This window comes from Barbus barbus (genome assembly GCF_936440315.1).
Source record: "Barbus barbus genome assembly, chromosome: 5".
Lineage (NCBI taxonomy): Eukaryota > Metazoa > Chordata > Actinopteri > Cypriniformes > Cyprinidae > Barbus > Barbus barbus.
Window position 1 is genome coordinate 3,376,055 of NC_136733.1, and position 19,321 is coordinate 3,395,375.

General features: G+C 37.6%; 1 protein-coding gene across 1 annotated transcript in view; it reads left to right on the plus strand.

Annotated features, from left to right (window-relative positions):
• The window catches only part of LOC306870571 (netrin receptor UNC5C-like), a gene marked incomplete at both ends in the record, with an annotated part of 138,821 nt that overhangs the window by 73,917 nt on the left and 45,583 nt on the right, over window positions 1–19,321 (plus strand). The window contains one exon of the mRNA XM_079417932.1: window positions 11,680–11,860. Coding sequence (XP_079274058.1) covers window positions 11,680–11,860 — 181 coding nt within the window. The remainder of the gene's footprint in view (window positions 1–11,679; window positions 11,861–19,321) is intronic.

Sequence of the window (19,321 nt, forward strand, 5' to 3'; positions counted from 1 at the left end):
AAACTTCCAGTTTTTATGAATTTTCTTATTATTATTTCAGATGTCAGGCTGGTTAAGTAGCTTTACAGGGCTATTTTCTTGCCAGAAATAAAACTGATAGTTTAATCTAATTTCAAATCAAATAATGAATTTAATATAGGGACATTTGTGATTATTTTTTTTCTGGTGTATCTGTCACACTAGAAACAGTAGGTCAAGTCGAGCACACTGCATTGTGGGATACAGATATGGATACAGTGTGTGTGCGCTTGTCAACTGGTAGTGTCACTGACTTAATTAACAACAGCAATTGTGCCAATTATGTTAATGAGACTGCTAATGCCAAGCAGTCAATAACACAGACTTACTGTTTGTATATTGTTGTTATCATGTCAGTTTAGTGTGTTTGAGAGTGCTGAGTGGTTGTTACACTAGCAATCTACTGACACAGATGATTATAGAAACAAAATAAATATAGAAACGCAAAAATATTACCATCATGAACAGAAATTAAATAAAATTGTTAAACACATAGTCACTGTTGGATTTTGTATATATTCAAATAGTTGGTTTTTCAAGAGTTCTGGCTTTAGGTTTAGGTAGACAGTTTGCTGGTCTATAAGTTATGCATTAGAACGATTTCTGAAGGATCATGTGACACTTAAGACTGGCGTAATGATGCTGAAAATTCAGCTTTGATCACAGAAATAAATTACATTTTAAAATATATTACATTAGAAAACAGTTATTTTACATTGTAATAATATTTCAATATATTTCTGTTGAGTTGACTGTGTTGCAAAATCTAGCTTTAAGTGTTTGACCAACACTCATATATAATTAAACAAATGAATAATTGATTTAATAATTAATCAAATGTACTAATTTATCTTTTAATATTCCATTATCCTATAATATTAATATTCCATGGTTATAGAAAAAATGCTACTGTATTTAAACAATTTTCCTTTCATATATTTCTGCATGTCATTTTTAGTAATAGTAGGATTTGTTTCCCACTGATGTTTGAATGAATGTTTTGTTTCTCTAAGAAGTTCATGAAAAGAGTTCATCCAGCTGAGAGAATTCCAGGGTGGATCTCTCTGTCTGTTCCCTGTGAAAATAGAAAAATCTCTTCACAGCGTTCCTCAAATATCTGTATCACACACACACACACACAAACCTCGGCCCGCACTGCTGGAGGAGGCTGTCAGCCAGGGCGTCTGATCACAAAAAGATGAAAGCGACATAAACTGATTCTACTTTTACTATCTTTCATTCTGTAGATACAAAAGAAATCATCTCAATGTGGCCTGGCATGATTGTTAGAAACACATTATTTCCAGATGATCCAATATGATTTATCACGATGAATTCGGAAGAGATACTGTAGCAGATCAAACTAAAAGAAGCATAAAGCCATAGTTCACAAATAAAAGTGAAATTTTCACTAAAATGAAAAATCTGTCATAATTTATTCACCCTCTTGTCATTCCCAGCTTGTATGACTTTCTTTCTTCCATGAAACACAAGCTGTGTGTTTGTGTGTGTGTTTCATCTGCTGTGCTTGTTTGAGCTCAAGGTGAGAGTAAATTCCACGTAATAACAGTGTTGGCTTGTGCTTCATATGTTATTTGAACTTTCCTTTCATCAAAGAATCCTGAAAAAATGTATCACAATTTCCACAAAAATATTAACTGTTCCCTGAGAATAGGGAACGAGACACTGCGTCCTCTAGGGGTCGCTATGGGGAATGCCGTCAGCGTGACCCGTGTCCGAAGCATACATACAAAAACACCACATGTTGGCCGGCGACAGCCTATGACATCACTACCGGCGCGACCACAGTATAAAGGGGCGCCGGGAAAATACGTCATTCACTTCTTCATCTGAAGCTGGCGTCCGAAGCATGGCACCGAACCTAGAGGATGCAGTGTCTCGTTCCCTATTCTCAGGGAACCACGGTTACAGGTTACATACGTAACCTGAGATGTTCCCTTTCGAGGGAACTTCGAACTGCGTCCTCTAGGGGTCGCTATGGGGAACGGAATACCCACGCCACTATGCTGAGGGGAGTGCAAGCCAAGCACAAAAGGCGAGAACTAAGTACCAACTTTACCCGGCTAAGGGAGTTGCCCCTGGGACGGTATGACGGCTGTCAGTGACATTATCCCCTTTGGCCAAAGGCCTGAGCTGCATATCCCAGAACTTACCTGTTAGGGGCTGGGCCTCCTGGACCCAGGGTAGAGCTCAAAGGCTTGAAATCAGAAGAAGAGATTCCTTTAAGGGGATACGACTAAGCACCTAGGATAGTAACTAAGTCTTGGCCTGTCACCCAGGGGCTACTGTATGCTCTGCAAGAACTCGCTGAAGGAACTGTCTCAACCGATCCTTGGTAGCAACACCCTGTTGAAGTAGTATCACTGGGGATACATAGGTAGAATGGGGCCCAAGGTGAAACCGGGGCCTGACCGACTCAAAGAATGGGCACGAAGCCGCAGCGCGTAGCCCATACCGTACAGGATTTTAGAAAGATCGCAAAACACTTGGTGTTCGATCTTACCACAACGTGGCTTTCAGAAAGTGCACAGAGACTAGCGTGCGCACTTACCATAACATGGATTTTAAACACCGTTTTTTCAGATGCTCGGGAGGGAGCAGCATGCTCATAGGTGACCCTCTATGCGGAGGGGAGCAATGCTAGCTCAACCAACAAGGAGAGCAACTTAACAGGGAGGCAGAGAGAGGCCTAACAACCTGAAGTTGCTGACTCACAGATCTGAATTCTTTCCAGATGTTCAGGAGGGAGCAGCATGCTCATAGGTGACCCTCTATAGTAAGGGGAGCAATGCTAGCTCTACCATGGCAGAGCTCTGGAGAGGGGAGAACTTAACTCTCAGCATGAGAGGGAACTCAGATGCTCAGAAGGGAGCGGCATGCTCATAGGTGACCCTCTAAGGTGAGGGGAGCAATGCCAGCTCGACCAACAACACAGCTCAGAAGGGAGCAGCATGCTCATAGGTGACCCTCTAAAGTGAGGGGAGTAATGCTAGCTTGACCAACAAGGAGAGCAACCTAACAGGGAGGCATATAGAGGCCTAACAACCTGAGGCTGCTGAAGGAAGGGAGCGGCATGCTCATAGGTGACCCTCTAAGGTGAGGGGAGCAATGCTAGCTCGACAAACAAGGAGAGCACATCAGACGCCCAGAAGGGAGCGGCATGCTCATAGGTGGCCCTCTAAGGTGAGGGGAGCAACGCCAGCTCGACCAGCCAGGAGAGCATAGGGTGTAGGAAGGGATTTTCCTGAAAACTCCAGAGAAGCTGCCACAATAGTGTTTACTTACACCCTAGCACAGGGGCTCAGGGAGATTGCTACTTAAAACCCCCGGAAGGGGAGCAGTCACTGAGCTAGCACATAGATATCCTCAGATAGCCATGCACCTTTCTCAAAGGAGGCGACCCTATGCTAAGAACTGATGGTGAAAAGACCCGCAGGTCCAGGCATTGCAGTGCTGGAAACCTGATGACCAAGGAGGCTCCCACAGAAACCTACGACTGGGCCACGTGATCCGGGAACGGGGCTCTCATCCTAGCCTGGATCTAGCAACGACGAGTGAGGTCATCACTGCACTGAGTCGAAGTCAAGGTGAAAGCACACAAACGACAGATCCAGAAATACTGCAAAGAAAGAATACACAATACCAGTGAACTGTAGAACTGGATCATACTCACCCATCCATGGTTCCTGTGCATGAGATCAGTCCCGGAGGTGAAATCTGAAGAGTCGGGTCCGGACCATCAGTAAGGTAGTTTCTATGAAACATAGAACTTAACCAAAACATCATAAGTCCAGCATAGAGACGGCAATGTTTTTAAACGCAGGTTCCTAGGTTCTCACCTAACCTCGGTCAGGTGGAATAAAGGTTTTGAAGGCCGCTGAGCGCACCCTCGCCTCCCTAAACATCTCGACCACCGTCTCGCCGGAGGTATCGAAAAGCTCAGAAGGCGAGACTGGAGCATCGAGAAGAAAGCCCTTCTCTTTCTTCCCAATATCTGCCACATTCACCCACAGATGTCTCTCCGTTACCACCATGGCCACCATAGACCTGCCCATAGCAGTGGCTGTCTACTTAGTGGCACGGAGAGCCAAATCCGTGGTGCGGCGCAGCTCAGCTACTTCGTCAGGCGACAAGCCCTGACCCTTATCCAGGTCTTTCAGCAGATCAGCCTGGCCTGCTGCTGCGTATTTAAGTGAGATGTTTCCTGAAGGGGCCTAGATGGCAAGGAGGGAGCCTTGAGAGAGGATGTCTCACCCTCAGAGAGATAGCTGGCTAGCGTCTCTTCCACAGGGGGCATCCTCTCATAGCCGTTTTCATGCATCCCCTCAATGTTAGCATAACTGGTATGCTGAAACCTATGAATGCGAGAGGAAAACGGCTTCTTCCATTCCCTCTCAACCTCTGCATAGAGATCAGGAAGAAATGGGAGGCTCACTCGAGCTGGGGGGTTAAAGCCAGAAAGATAACGCTCATCGAGACGACCCCGCGGCGCCACCATCCTGGCCCGCTTCCATGGCAAGTCAAGCCTCGGCGTGGCGTGTTCCATAACCTCCAACAGTTCGTCATACGCAGGGCAGGAGGATTGAGAGGAGTTGGGGGTTCGGTGCCTTGCTCAAGGGCACCTCAGTTGTGGTATTGAGGGTGGAGAGAGCGCTGGACATTCACTCCCCCCACCTACAATTCCTGCTGGCCGGGGACTCGAACCTTCAACCTTTGGATTACAAGTCCGTCTCTCTAACCATTAGGCCACGACTTCCCCTAGAGGACGCAGTGTCTCATTCCCTATTCTCAGGGAACAGTAATTTATAATATTTCATAATATTTCTGTTCAGTTTAATGTATTTTTGATCAAATAAATACAGTCTTGGTGATAGGGCTGGACGATATGACCTAAAATCAAAACACCTTTGAACACCATTGAACACCTTACCTCGATTGCGATTTTTTATATATATATATATATATATATATGTGTGCGTGCGTGCGTGCGTGTGTGTGTATATATATATATATATATATATATATATATATATATATATATATATATATATATATATATATATATATATATATATATATATATATATATATATATATATAATAATATTATTATTATTATTATTATTATTTTTGCCCTCATAATTCATTAAAGGATTGTGCTGTAAATATACTCAACTATTAAAGGTGGGGGGTTTTTTTAATGAAAGAGTACATTTCTTCTCTTTCATTTTTGCAAACAAAGTAAATGTATATTGCCATGTGAAAATTAGAAAATAACCAGCATCTCTTGCAAACGAAATACATTTTAATTATTGTCATGTGAAAACTGGAAAATAACTTGTGTCTCTTGTAAATTAATATTATTTTAAATAATGCAATGTGAAAAGTAGAAAATAATAACTTGCATCTCCTGTAGACAAATGTTTTAATAATGAATGTAAATAGAACACTACAGATTAAAAGAAAGAGCAGGGCACTATCTCAGTGATCTTGTCCTGTCACTCTATACGCCGAGAACGCTAGTATGTTTTTAAGAGGAAAGTATTAATAGGATTAAAAAAACAAAATAACCAACATAGCAAAATTATGTAGATTAGAGGTTCTGAATTTCGGTTTCTATTTATTTTCGATTAATCGAAAACTACTTGAACAAAATTACATTGCATAGCCTTGGTGGTAAAATTACATTTTAAAATATATTCAGATAGAAAACAGTTATTTAAAATTATAATAATATTTCTGTTCAGTATACTGTATTTTTAATCAAATCTTGCCAACCCTAAAGAATAATAATAATAATAATAATATTTCTGTTCAGTATACTGTATTTTTAATCAAATCTTGCCAACCCTAAAGAATAATAATAATAATATGCTTGTATGTAAATATGCATTTTTAATCTATTTGTTTTTTTGTTTTGTTTTTTGCTTAAAATTCTTTGTGATATTTATTTATTTGTTTGTTTGTTTATGTATTTATTGATGCCTTTTTGGCTTGATACTAATATAAATATATATTTTAAATGTGATATAAAATATAATATAAATTAGTAAATATGCTTTTTTTCACTACACCTATGACACCACTACTGTGGTCAGTTATGATTGGCTAGTTCTGTCGCTCGGATTGATAGTAAACTTAGATGCAGTTGAAAGCTTGCATATTAATATTTCATCTGCTATACTAGCATTTACATTACATTTACATTTATGCATTTTGCAGACGCTTTTATCCAAAGCGACGTACATTCAAGTTACAGATTTTACATTTTATCAGGTTACTAGCACTTCTATACAAGGCAAGGCAAATATAATGCAATTTACATAACCTAGGTGGAAGTTGTAGCCGAGGAGGATTATTCCTCTCATTACACCCAAACTCTCCATCAGTTTCTTCAGTCCTCTGCATGAAGACTTCCACAGCATTTCTGAATGAAGCGGTTCAGGTGTGTGAGATTACAATCCCTGAATACGCTGCATAATTCACGATAGCCCATTTAGTGTAGATGTAGAGCTCTTCAGCGGCGTTGGTGAGGTCTTACAGGCCTCTGCTGGGAGCTCAGCTTCATGTACCTTCACTGAAGCCTATATATTACAGCCGCTCACTTCATTTCCCCTATGGAGCGTTCCTTGATTGCGAGGGCTCGATGCCGCTTACTTGAATCCACAACGAGACTGTGTGCAATCTTCAGAGCTCATGAAAGGACGCAGCTTTCCTTTCTGAAGAGATGTGGGTTTAAAAAGGTTTAGGACGCTTCAGAATTAGAGGTGTTATTGTGTTTTTGGGTCTCGCACACCTGGAGTTCTGTGGAGAAGATCTTCAGCAAATATTTAAATGAGATTTCTGTGGTATTGCTGGCAGCGTGTGTGTTTATACGGGAGAATAAAACAACCTCAGATTTCACCGATAGTCTTCAAATACCTTCACTCGCGGATGCGAAATTCAAAATTGAGGAATCGTCTCCCTTTCAATTCACGAGAGTGAATTTGAATTGAATTGGCTGTGACACACAGGAGAGTAATTGGAATATGAAATGGAATGACAGAAAGAGAAATACCTTACTGAATTGCTTAATTTGTTACATCTTATGAAATCTATATGTCTGTCTAGCTTTCTGTGCATCCATCCTTGTATAAATCCCTTCTGTTTCACAAAAGGTTCTTTGTGAAAGAAGGTTCTTCAGAATTTAAAAAGCTAAGAAAGAGATGGTTCTTTAAAGAATCTGTGACTGAATGGTTCTTTGTGGGACCCAAAATGGTTCTTATATGGCATCGGCTTTTAAGCACTTTTATTTTTAAGAGTGAACCCCTGAAAAACAGCCCTTATCACCATTATGCCATGATCTCTCCTCCACCAAACTTTACAGCTGGCACAATGCAGTCAGGCAGGTAATATGATTCGACCCTCGACCAGTTTTCCACTGCTGAGTCCAGTGGCAGCTACTTTACACTACTTTATCCAACGTTTGGCATTGTATTTGGTGATGTGCGGCTTACATGCAACTGGAAACTCATTCATAAATCTCCCTCCTCACAGTTTTTGTTAATGCCAGTGGAAGTTTGTCAATCAGCAGTGTGTTGGTGGTACCATGGGTGGCAAGCATCTTTTTGGCATTAATGGTACTGTCAAGATTGACTAAAAACGCGTATGAAGAATTAGCGCTGAAAAGGCATGGACACGGTTATTTTTGCACCTGACCTTATTGATATGCATTTGTAGGAGTTTCCCTTTCAGATGCAAAATTTATGGGAGGAGAGTGTTCAAATGAATCACGCAATGCGATTTACTAACATTTGCACTTGTCAAATGACTGATATTTGCTCCAATATTTAATGCCCAAAAAAGCATGTCTTAAACTATTTTGCGCCTGTATAGTAAGTAGATCACCTGCACCTGATGAGCATCGGCTCTGCTTATTTGAGACTACACTAATTTGTGCTGCGCTTGGTATATTGCATTGGTCGAGATGTTGCATCTGTGTTCTTTAATTTGTGTCAGTAAATCACCCGCAGAAATTTCCACGGCCATCAGTGCTATTTTGGAATTGCGCTCTCGTGCTAATTTGCCCTGTTTAGTAAATCTGTCCCTATGCGCCTCAGCACACGGTAACCTGCTCTGTGACTTTACATGATCTTCTGCTTCTGCTGTTCCTAAACGCTTCCACTTTCCAATAACACTACAGTTGAGCGTTGAATATTTAACAGGGATGAAATTTCACAAACTGAATGACCCATTTTTTCACAAATGTTTGTAAATGTAAATCTTGTAATAGCAATGAACATATCTTCTAAAATACAAGTCACGTTTTTATCATCTGAAACATGCTGCGACATTTCACACAGGCTACTAGTTTAATATTTTATATGTACAATGTAGTTTTAATCCAAAATGATGCATGTGCTAATGGAGTGAACAGGAATCAAGATCATGCAACAGAGCTGTACGCACTCTCCCTCGCTCTCTCTCACTGCATCAAGTAACTTTAGTAACTTGTGCGTTGTTTTACTTGCTTTTGACATATCCGAACGAACGACACACTTTCCAGTTATGTCTGAGAAAGGGATATTTTTTTTGACAAGCTTAATCTACTTGGCATGCTCTGCTTATCAGCTCTCGCACATCAACTATACAGGCGTGAATACTGAACGTTTAACATTATTAATTATACACATGTACTTCATAGACATCCTTAATCTCTAATAACTCCATTCTGCTCTTTGTTTGCTCTGTTGTTGATGTTTCTTTGTCTGGACACTGTTTTTGATATCGGAGCATTTTGGTATCGGGCACGAGACCAGTATCAGTGCATCTCTACTTCAAAGTAATGCCATTAATGTTGTTTAAAGCTTCAGAAACACACACGTGCACATTTACGCATTCACTAGTTTCCCAACCTTCAGATCGTTATATTCCGTCCCAAATAAAAACTTCTTCTTGATGGAGGAGAGTGTTTATTTTTAAAAATCAAATATCCATCATCTACACACACGGATGCATAAACACACACATCTATTCTGGCACGAAGAAAAAGCAATTATCTGAGAGATATTTAAATATTTCACAAAACTTCCCGATTGGTTTTGCTTTCAGCCTGTGTGTTTGTGTGTGTTTGGTTGTTGATTCTGCGTTTGCCCGGCGGGCACAGGAACTCTGTTCTGGCGGTAAACACCAACAGGAGAAAATGAGCAGGTGCGTGAAGAGCGTCTCTCTGCCTCTTTCATCCTGATCAGCAGACGAGTCCCTGCAGAGAGAAATCAGGCCGTCCAGAAACAGTGATTGGGCCGAATGTGAGCTTCACAGAGACACGGCTGGAAGAGATAAGGACCAAATGTCAGTCACGCTCAAAGAGAGAGCACTACAAACATGCGGTTTACACACGGGTGAGCATGCACTACTTGTCCAAAGTTTGGACACACTTTTATTCAGTGAGTTTAGTTATTTTCACATTTTAGAATAAGTCATCAAAACGACATTCTTATGTCTTCTGATGAAAATATGAGTGGTCAGGCCTCTCCTTGAATTCAAGTCATTTTTAGCCTATTTTCTCATCCGTCAGACATCATATTGCCTGTCTGATCACAAATGAAACAGCACAGCTCTCCACAGCAGCACACATGATTTGAGGAATCATTGATGTCTGGAACATTATATTCTCTGACGAATTGTTGAATAAAGTCATTATTTTTGTTTTCTTTGTGCACAAAAAGTATTCTTGTAGCTTCGTAAAATTACAGTTAAACCACTGATTACATTATTATTATCATTTTATTAAAAAAATAATGTCTTTATAGTTGCCTTGGCAACTAGCTGAAGTAATATTTTATTTCAGTTAAAGTTTATTTCATAAGCAATTAAGCAATGAAAATAAAGTATTAAGAATTTATGGGTTTTAGTTTGAATCTATAGTTAACGATAATAACTCTGGCCATTAAAAGGGGTCACATGAACAATATCGCTCATTTACTTCTAGTACAGTTGTTTAGTGATCTATATGTAGTGCAGAATCTGAAACATGTATCCTTCATTTTACATTCAGCAGTTATTCTCCTCTTTTTTTCCACTGCTGTACGTGTGCGCTCATGTTTTACATCTACAGAACTGTGTACGCTGTTTTCCGAGCTCGAATGAGTCGGAGTTGTAGATGAATATTTGAAACAGGTGTTGTATACAACAATATGCTCTCTAACAAGCACAGCGGGATGACAATACAAGCATATTGAGAACAACTATCACATACAAGAATGCACGCGTGTTTGTGTGTGTGAAACCGTGGGACCCTGAAGGAACTCATTTTCTGATAATGCTATAGTAGAAAGATGTGTGCGTGTGTGGTGTTGACAATAGACAATGAATCAATGCAATACAGTAATCTGAGGGTTTAGTTTGACAGCTGGGAGTTGGGTTACCTTTGCCAGATGTAATGAGGTAAAATGCATAGGGAAGTGTGCATGCACGCACGAGTGCTAATGTGTGCGGTGCGTTTGTCACAGCTGGAGAGCGTGAGCAGCTGATTGGGTGAGTTTCCCTCCTGCTGAGCCAATGAGAGGGTGATATTTTTACCCTATTCCCTCCAGACGAGCTCTCAGCAGCCCCCAGGTACACCGCTATGACACATTTACACCCGCAAACACACACGTCTGCGTCTCGCTCGCCTGATTGACATGCTGTAGTGTTAATGCATCAGATGTATATGTGAAGAGCTTGTAATGCGAAGGCTACTTTCCTGTTGAGCGGCAGGGCTAACTTTTCAAATATTTCTGCATTTGGAGAAATATGTGTGGAGAATCTCTATTGTAAAACCTGCTGCCTAACTAGGCAGCATTTTAAGGCATCATTGACTTGGCTGTTCCAAACTGCAGACACCATAATGACACCGCCCTGTAAGAAACCTCATTTCGGACCAATTTTGGGGCAGCAATGCATATATAAACAATCCCAGAATGCACTGAAGTAAACTCAGTGGAAACAAATAGTCAGGAGAAAGTATAGTGTATATTTTATCCAATATTTATGTGCTTATTAGAGTTTTTACGACTAATTTGATTAAAAACTGTTCTAAATTAAGGCAAGTCATTTTTTATTATCTCACTTCTTATTTGACTTTTTGTAAGAAAATGACAGTCAGCAACAGTTGATTGGTTGAGATGTGATTGGTCAGTAATGTATTTAGGGCGGGGTTCAGTGAAGGGTCAGTTGTGTGTTGAACTGTCTGCTGTTCAAATTCCTTTGATTTTGTAACATCCTCGAATTGCTTTTCAAGTTAAACCAGCAGCCACTTCCTGTTTCTGCCTCAAAGTTTTATGGAGATATAGATAGGCAAGCCACTTTTGTGATTAAACACTGTGTCTAAAAATATCCTCACAAGTCTTTTGCCTGGATGCAATTTCCTTTTAATGTCTCCACAATGTTCTTTTTCTAAAATGTGTGCTATCGTTTTACAAAATTGCTCAAGTTCTGAGTCAGTGCTGCCCTGAGGAGTTAGCTTTGAAGCTAATTAAAACGTTTTAATTTCAGACGCATAGGCGGATAAATGCGTGTATGGAGCAGATATTGCACGAGGACGTCCTGATATTACGTGTCCCATCAGGTGCAGCCGTATGGATTTCAATAATGTCTTCTCATCTCTCTGTCTCTGTGCAGGTGGAATGGCTGAAGAACGAAGAGATTATTGATCCTGCAGATGATCGGAATTTCTACATCACCATCGATCATAACCTGATCATCAAACAGGCACGGCTTTCTGACACCGCTAACTACACCTGTGTCGCTAAGAACATCGTTGCTAAGAGACGAAGCACCACGGCTACAGTGATTGTCTATGGTGAGTTTGGTGTTACTTAATTTAATGATTAATTAATATAAAATGTAAAATTAATGATAAATATTACATAAAAATAAAAAGAATGAAATCCCAAACCATGTCTAAAAAAGTCCAAAAAGTATAGCCACAATAAATAGATGGAAAGTTACATAGAAGGTTGCAGACTGTGAGGGTGAAAAAGACAGCAAAAAAGCAAATGTGACACAATCAATTAGGAGATAAAAAAAAAAGATTAGACTCTGAAGAAAGAATTTTTGTTTTGTTTTTGTCTCTCATTTGCTTTTTCAGCTTCATAGTGTGCAGGCTTTTGTTGCAACTTTTTCACCTATTTACATTCAAGTGAAAGTTATTGAATTAACATATAATATTAATAATATAATGATTATATAATATAATAACATTCATTTATAGTAAAAAATATTAAAATAAACACATTTAATATGCATATATATACACACTGTATATATGTCCAGTCGCAGAACGTCTTTACGAGCACATCAAATCGGAGACGTTTCAGACGCGCGCTCCAGCTTCACTTCAGCGGCAGGCGCGAGTCAAACTGTACTGTGCTTGCAGCGCCTGATCTTCAATTGCACACACAAAGGCGACAGCTTGTATCATTTCATATCAAAGGGCAGAATAAACTACGTGCATGCATTTTCATTTCATTTCATTTTCATTGTTTATTTATAAAGCACATTTAAAAACAACCCAAGGTTGACCGAAGTGCTGTACAGATCAGTAAGCTCAAATAAAAAGCAGTATCTATAACAATCTATACAATCTGACATCATACATGAAATTAAAATAATATATTAAAAACCCACAATCAGAAGCTGTGTTTTAAGTTTAGATTTAAAAGAGGAGAGTGATGACGCCATTCAAATTGATACCGGGAGACTATTCCAGAGTTTAGCTATCGCAAAAGCACGGTCTCCAGAAAGCACTCCAAGGTTGCCGGATCTAAGTGCCCTGGACGGATTATGACAATGTAAAAGATCTGATAAATAAGTTGGAGTAAGACCGCGTAATGCTTTAAAAACAAAAACTAAAATTTTAAATTCTATTCTCTGTTTGACTGGTAGCCAGTGCAGAGAAGTTAAAATGGGAGAAATACGATCGAATTTGCGACTACTAGTCAGCAGCCTGGCTGCAGCATTTTGAACCATTTGAAGGCGTCCGATCGAAGATTGGTTAGCTCCATAACAGAGTGAATTGCAGTAGTCAAGGCGTGAAGTAATAAATGCATGGATAACTATTTCAAAATTCTTTAGAGAAAGAAAAGGTTTAACTTTTGTGAGACGTCATAAATTATAAAAACATGACTTAACAACAGAATTAATCTGTTTATTGAGACCTGAATCAAACAACACACCTAGATTGTTCACACATGGGGAGACATAAGAACTTAAGTCGCCAAGGTCAATGTCACTTAAATCATAGAAATCACTTGGACCAAACAGTACTATTTCGGATTTATTCTCATTTAAGGCCAGAAAATTTTGTGTAAACCATAATTTCACTTCCTGTAAACAGGCCAGCAGGACCTCTATGGAGCTTGAATCATTATGTTTAAAGGGCAGGTACAATTGGGTTTCATCAGCGTATAAGTGAAAAGATAAGGTATAAAGAAAACAATGTTGGAGCAAGAATAGATCCCTGCGGAACACCACAGGAGAGATGTGCTGCTGAGGAAGGGTGTTTTCCAATGCATACAGAAAACTTCCTGTTATTTAAAAAGGACTGAAACATTTTAAAACTGTGTCCTGCGTGCCTACAAGATTTTCCACTCGGGAAATAAGAATTGTATGATCAACCATATCGAAAGATGAGCTGAGATCTAAAAGGACCAGAACAACAGCACTCCCATTATCTGTAGCCAGCATAATGTCATTAGTAACTTTCAATAGAGCATATTCAGTACTGTGAAGTTTTCTGAATCCTGACTGAAAAGTCTCATATAGTGAATTAGACTCCAGAAAATAATGTAGTTGAGTAAATACAACCTTTTCCAATTTTTTTTTAAATGAAGGGGAGATTCGAAAGTGGTCTGAAATTACCTAAATCAGACACATCCAGATGTTGTTTATTCAAAAGAGGAGTGACTGAAGCATGCATGGTTAGTTACCAAAAAGGATATTAAAGCTGCCTTAAAACTGTGAAAAAAAAATAAGATGCGTGTCCCATTACTTTTGGTCCCTTAACAAGTGGGAGGCACATATGCAAACTGTTGTAATTCCTACACCGTTCACCTGATTTGGATGTAAATACCCTCAAATTAAAGCTGACAGTCTGCAGTTAAAGCACATCTTGTTCGTTTCATTTGAAATCCATTGTGGTGGTCTATAGAGCCAAAAATGTTAGAATTGTGTCGATGTCCCAATATTTATGGACCTGACTGCGTGTATGTGTGTATATATATATATATATATATATATATATATATTTATATTTATATATATATATTTTTTTTTTTTATTTATTTATTTTTTTTTTTGCTGTTATTTTTGTGACATTTACGTTTAATACTATGATGAATATGGTTTTGAACGTTTGTTTGACTATCTACTTTTTATGGTAGAAATACGCCATTCAAAATTGACAGTTTTCATTTGTGTTTATTCAGTGATAAATTCATTAAATTTTATTACATTTCTTGTATTCCTTGTTTAAACTTTTAAAAATCTTTTGAAAAGTTAAAAATATTTCTTGGTTTAAAGTTGCAATGAAACTGAAGTAACGACAGATCTTTTCAATTCACTTATCAAAAGAGAAATAAATGTAGAGCGGGGGGGCCTTGGTTCTACAACTCGAATTCTGGAAATGTTGGGATGTTTTTTAAATTTGAATAAAATGAAAAGTAAAAGACTTTCAAATCACATGAGCCAATATTTTATTCACAGTAGAACATAGAGAACATAACAAATGTTTAAACGGAGCTCATAAACATTTTTATTTTGTTCAAATTTTAAAAATGTCCCAACATTTCTGGAATTCGGGTTGTATGCGTTGATTGGATGTTGAGATGTGGGTGTGGCATTCAAAAGTATATGCAATGAACTTGAGCTAGCTAGCAGGGGCGGAGCTTAAAACAGACTAAATGATTGCATCCGTCATTAGAGAGGATCTGTCACTTTCACCGAAAGATCTAGTTATGTCATTTTGATTAACCATTAAAATTAAAAATTAAACACATGCACATACAAATTGTTCACAATAAGATCTATAATATGAATTTAGAAAATAGACACAGTGAGTTTTCATTTCATACCCATTTAAAAAGAAACAATAAACACTTGTGTAACCAGCGGCTTGTGAGCTGCCGTTTCTGGGAAGGTTTTTTTTTTTTTTTTTTTTTTTTTGGCAGGCTTGACCACGGACATATGGGAGAAGAGCTTTCATAAAATTCATTAAAAAGTTTCCAGCTTGTAATTATAAGTTTGACGAAGACATGAATGAACCTTTTTTTACTAGCTGGAAACTCATAATTACTGTAATTTCGACAGGGTGTGAATGCATCATTACAGCACTTGCAACTTCTTTTCTTCTTCTTTTCAACACCTTTAAGCAATTAATTTAATAAAAACAGCTTGTACAAACTCCATTCAAAAGTTGTTTTGTAGATCATTTTAGTCTTAGGTGTGTTGTGTGTTTTGTTTTACATTTTTTAAGCTACACTGGAACTTTAAACAGAAATGTAGAATTACATTTGGAAAATTTCCATTTGACTTATTTTGTTACGGTGCTAGCCTTATTTGCATACTGAAATATGATTGTTTATTAATTTGATTGATTGTTGTTTACATTTGTTTTACGTTTTCTATATTGTATATTGGGTACATACACATTTTTCTCTCAGTTCCTTTCACTGTCATTTTGCATAAAAATAGGCTACAAATCGGTAATCGTAACAAATCTCTTATTCTTTGGGGAGAAGATGATTACATTTGTTAGGTAAACTGGTTAAACCAGAGTTATAATGTAGAGAACTAAAACTAAAATCATAAAAATGTTTTTTACATTAAATAGACATGAACTAAAATAGACTAAAATATAAAAATCAGCTTGCTTCCAAAGCAACTTTTCTCATTTGTTTTTTAACTTGAAGTACTAATATAATTAAGTCTAAAATTAAAACAGAAATAACAATAAATAAAACTGTATAGACCTGTTTAAAAAAACAAAATTAAATAAAAAAATCTGATTGATATTAATAATTAATATTAATATTAATAATAATAATAGCATCTACTAAAATCATGCTTTGTCAAACATAAAATTAATATCATAAAATGCTGGACCTTTTACTCCATAAAATGTTGAGACACATCAATCAACATATTCCTGACACTTTCTACAGCTTGTCAGGAAGTGTATAATCTCTTTCAGTTTTCACAGACTTTGCATGATTTTTATTGTGGAGTATATTATTATAGCACATGTAAAATTACAGCTTGACCTCCTGACGTGGACGAATACCATTTTCTGAAGGTAAAGCACCTCCTTTCACTAACCCTTAGTTTAGAAAAGAACCAAAGCTGACTTTTTCAAAGATTTGAGTCGTAATTTGTACCCAATTTGTGGAAAGTGCTTTCACCGCTTTTCTTTGGAAGCATTTCCCTCACTCCTCTCTATTGTACTTAATATCTCTCATAATACCAGGTCCAGCTTTGATAAACTGCGGCATGGTCTGTTCAGATGTGTTTTAGCAGTGACTCATAGTCTGTCTCATGCACACAACTTTGCAAAAAGCCCTTTAGATTTTCACCTGTCCTTCACATTGCAAAAATCACATTGCAAAAAAAAAAATTCACATGCAGATATATATATATATATATATATATCTATTTTTAATTTTTTTTTTTTTTTTTATATATATATATATATATATATCTAATTTTTTTTTTTTTTTTTTTTAAATCAAAAGCCTTTAGTTTATGGTACAGCCTTAAAGCATGATTTGCTAAAAGGCTATTTTAATATTGTATAATATATTAGAAATTATATATTTTTTTATTTATGAATGATAATTACACTATATATATTGTATTATTTAAATTGATAATACTAATTTAATCATTTGTAGTAATATTTTTCTTATTCGTGTATAGACGTATTATATATTAGTGTATATAATATTATGCATTATATTATATTTTTAATACATTGTATATATAATTTTAGTTTTTGATAATTTATCATAATAATAATTATATTTGTTTATATATAATATCTGCTAAAAAGTAGTGTAGTCAGATTTTAAATGTACACTATCATACATTAAATTATGTTTATTTTTATCAGTTTCACCCTGAAAAATCATAAAGATCTCAGGATGTTGTTTGTGCTGAAATTTCTCTTGATGACACATTAGGCCACTTTTCGGGAAGTCGTGATCTAATGGTTAGAGAGTCTCAGGTCCGGCAGGGATTGTAGGTGGGGGGAGTGAATGTACAGCGCTCTCTCCACCCTCAATACCACGACTGAGGTGAGACCCTTGAGCAAGGCACCGAACCCCCAACTGCTCCCCGGGCGAAGCTGCATAAATGGCTGCCCACTTCTCCGGGTGTGTGTTCACGGTGTGTGTGTGTGTTCACGGTGTGTGTGTGCACTTTGGATGGGTTAAATGCAGAGCACAAATTCGGAGTATGGGTAATGATACTTGGGTAATCACGTCACTTTCACTTTTTCACTTTAACAGTTTACATCTCACATCGCTAATTAATGCACACATACTGTCTGTCAATCTCATCAAGGAGTTTCACAGAGTATCTCAAACACAACAAGCACAATCACACAGACACACATGCAAACAACTTCTGTGTGTGAAGTGTTCGCTGCCTCCTGCTGATGATCAGGCTGACAGGAGCTCTGTGAGTGTGTGTGTTTAGCGTCTGTCACTCGTGTCACTGCACTCACACACATATCAATTACTCCTGCATCTGTAAAACACTCAGTCAGAGCCCAGAGTCGAGCACGTCTCTCGCACCGCTGAATCTTTTATAGCTTGTCATCATTTTGAAAGAGAGAAAATGGTCTGTTTTTGCATCTGAAAAGCAAAGCCACTCTATTTCTTGACCTAGATTCTCAAAGCATGAAATCTGTTGTACTCCAAAGTTTTGCAGTTGTGAAATTGGTCTTCAGTGAAGCAGTCAGTGGTTGTAATATTCCTGTATTGTGTGGGAGCTTCGGTGAATTTAAGTGAATGTTGCTTTCTTAATGAGTATCTGATGCGCCGGACTAGTTCTGCTTAGGCAAACACGGCCTGATGTTTTCTGAATGAACATCTATCTATCTATCTATCTATCTATCTATCTATCTATCTATCTATCTATCTATCTATCTATCTATCTATCTATCTATCTATCTATCTATCTATCTATCTATCGTTCTATCGTTCTATCGTTCTATCTATCGTTCTATCTATCGTTCTATCTATCTATCGTTCTATCGTTCTATCGTTCTATCTATCGTTCTATCTATCTATCTATCTATCTATCTATCTATTGTTCTATCTATCGTTCTATCTATCGTTCTATCTATCGTTCTATCTATCGTTCTATCGTTCTATCTATCGTTCTATCTATCTATCTATCTATCTATCTATCTATCTATCTATCTATCTATCTATCTATCTATTGTTCTATCTATCGTTCTATCTATCGTTCTATCTATCGTTCTATCTATCGTTCTATCTGGCCTATAAGCCTATGAGTTCTTTTGTTTGTTTAAAAAAAACTTTTTAACTTTTCAGGCTATCATTCAAAGACTCTGTCAGCAACCTTTGCTTTTCTTGATAAAAATTCAGTTGAATTTCTTGACATTTTAAATCATTTGAAGTGCCCCTTTTATGGGTAATGAAAGATTAATATTTTGGTTTTGGGAGTCCCCAAAAACAGGTTGACATGAATGCAAGGTCAAAAAACATTTTAATTTTCTTACAATATGCATTTATTTTTACCTTATTTGCTCAACGACTCCCAAAGGATTCGCTCAACGATTTATTTTTCCAAACCCCTCCTTTGCGTGACGTTAATCTGCGGTGATTGGTCGATTGGTCTCATTTTCATTTCATCCTGCCTGTAATGCCTGATAAAGCAGCGTTTGAGAGCACAGTGCTGCTTTGTGTACAGCGTTACTGGAGAAACAGCTATTTTTACCGCTCCAAAAGCGGCACCTAGTGGCAAAGAATGAATTAGCATTTTCATTCAGACCAACGCCATAATAGGGGCACTTTAAATTCTACTTACATAAAAAAAAGAAATTCTATGTCCTGTTTTCTACCTCCATTCAAATTTGAGAATTGATTTGGCATTTAACAGGTATTCTCAATGGGATACACTGGGATAAAATAAAATTGACTTGCTTTTACCTTTACAAATCAGTCTAAGTGTACGCAGAACCCTAGTTAGGGTGCATTAATCAGCGGAAGAGCTGTGACTGTTGTGAAGACGAGCATTC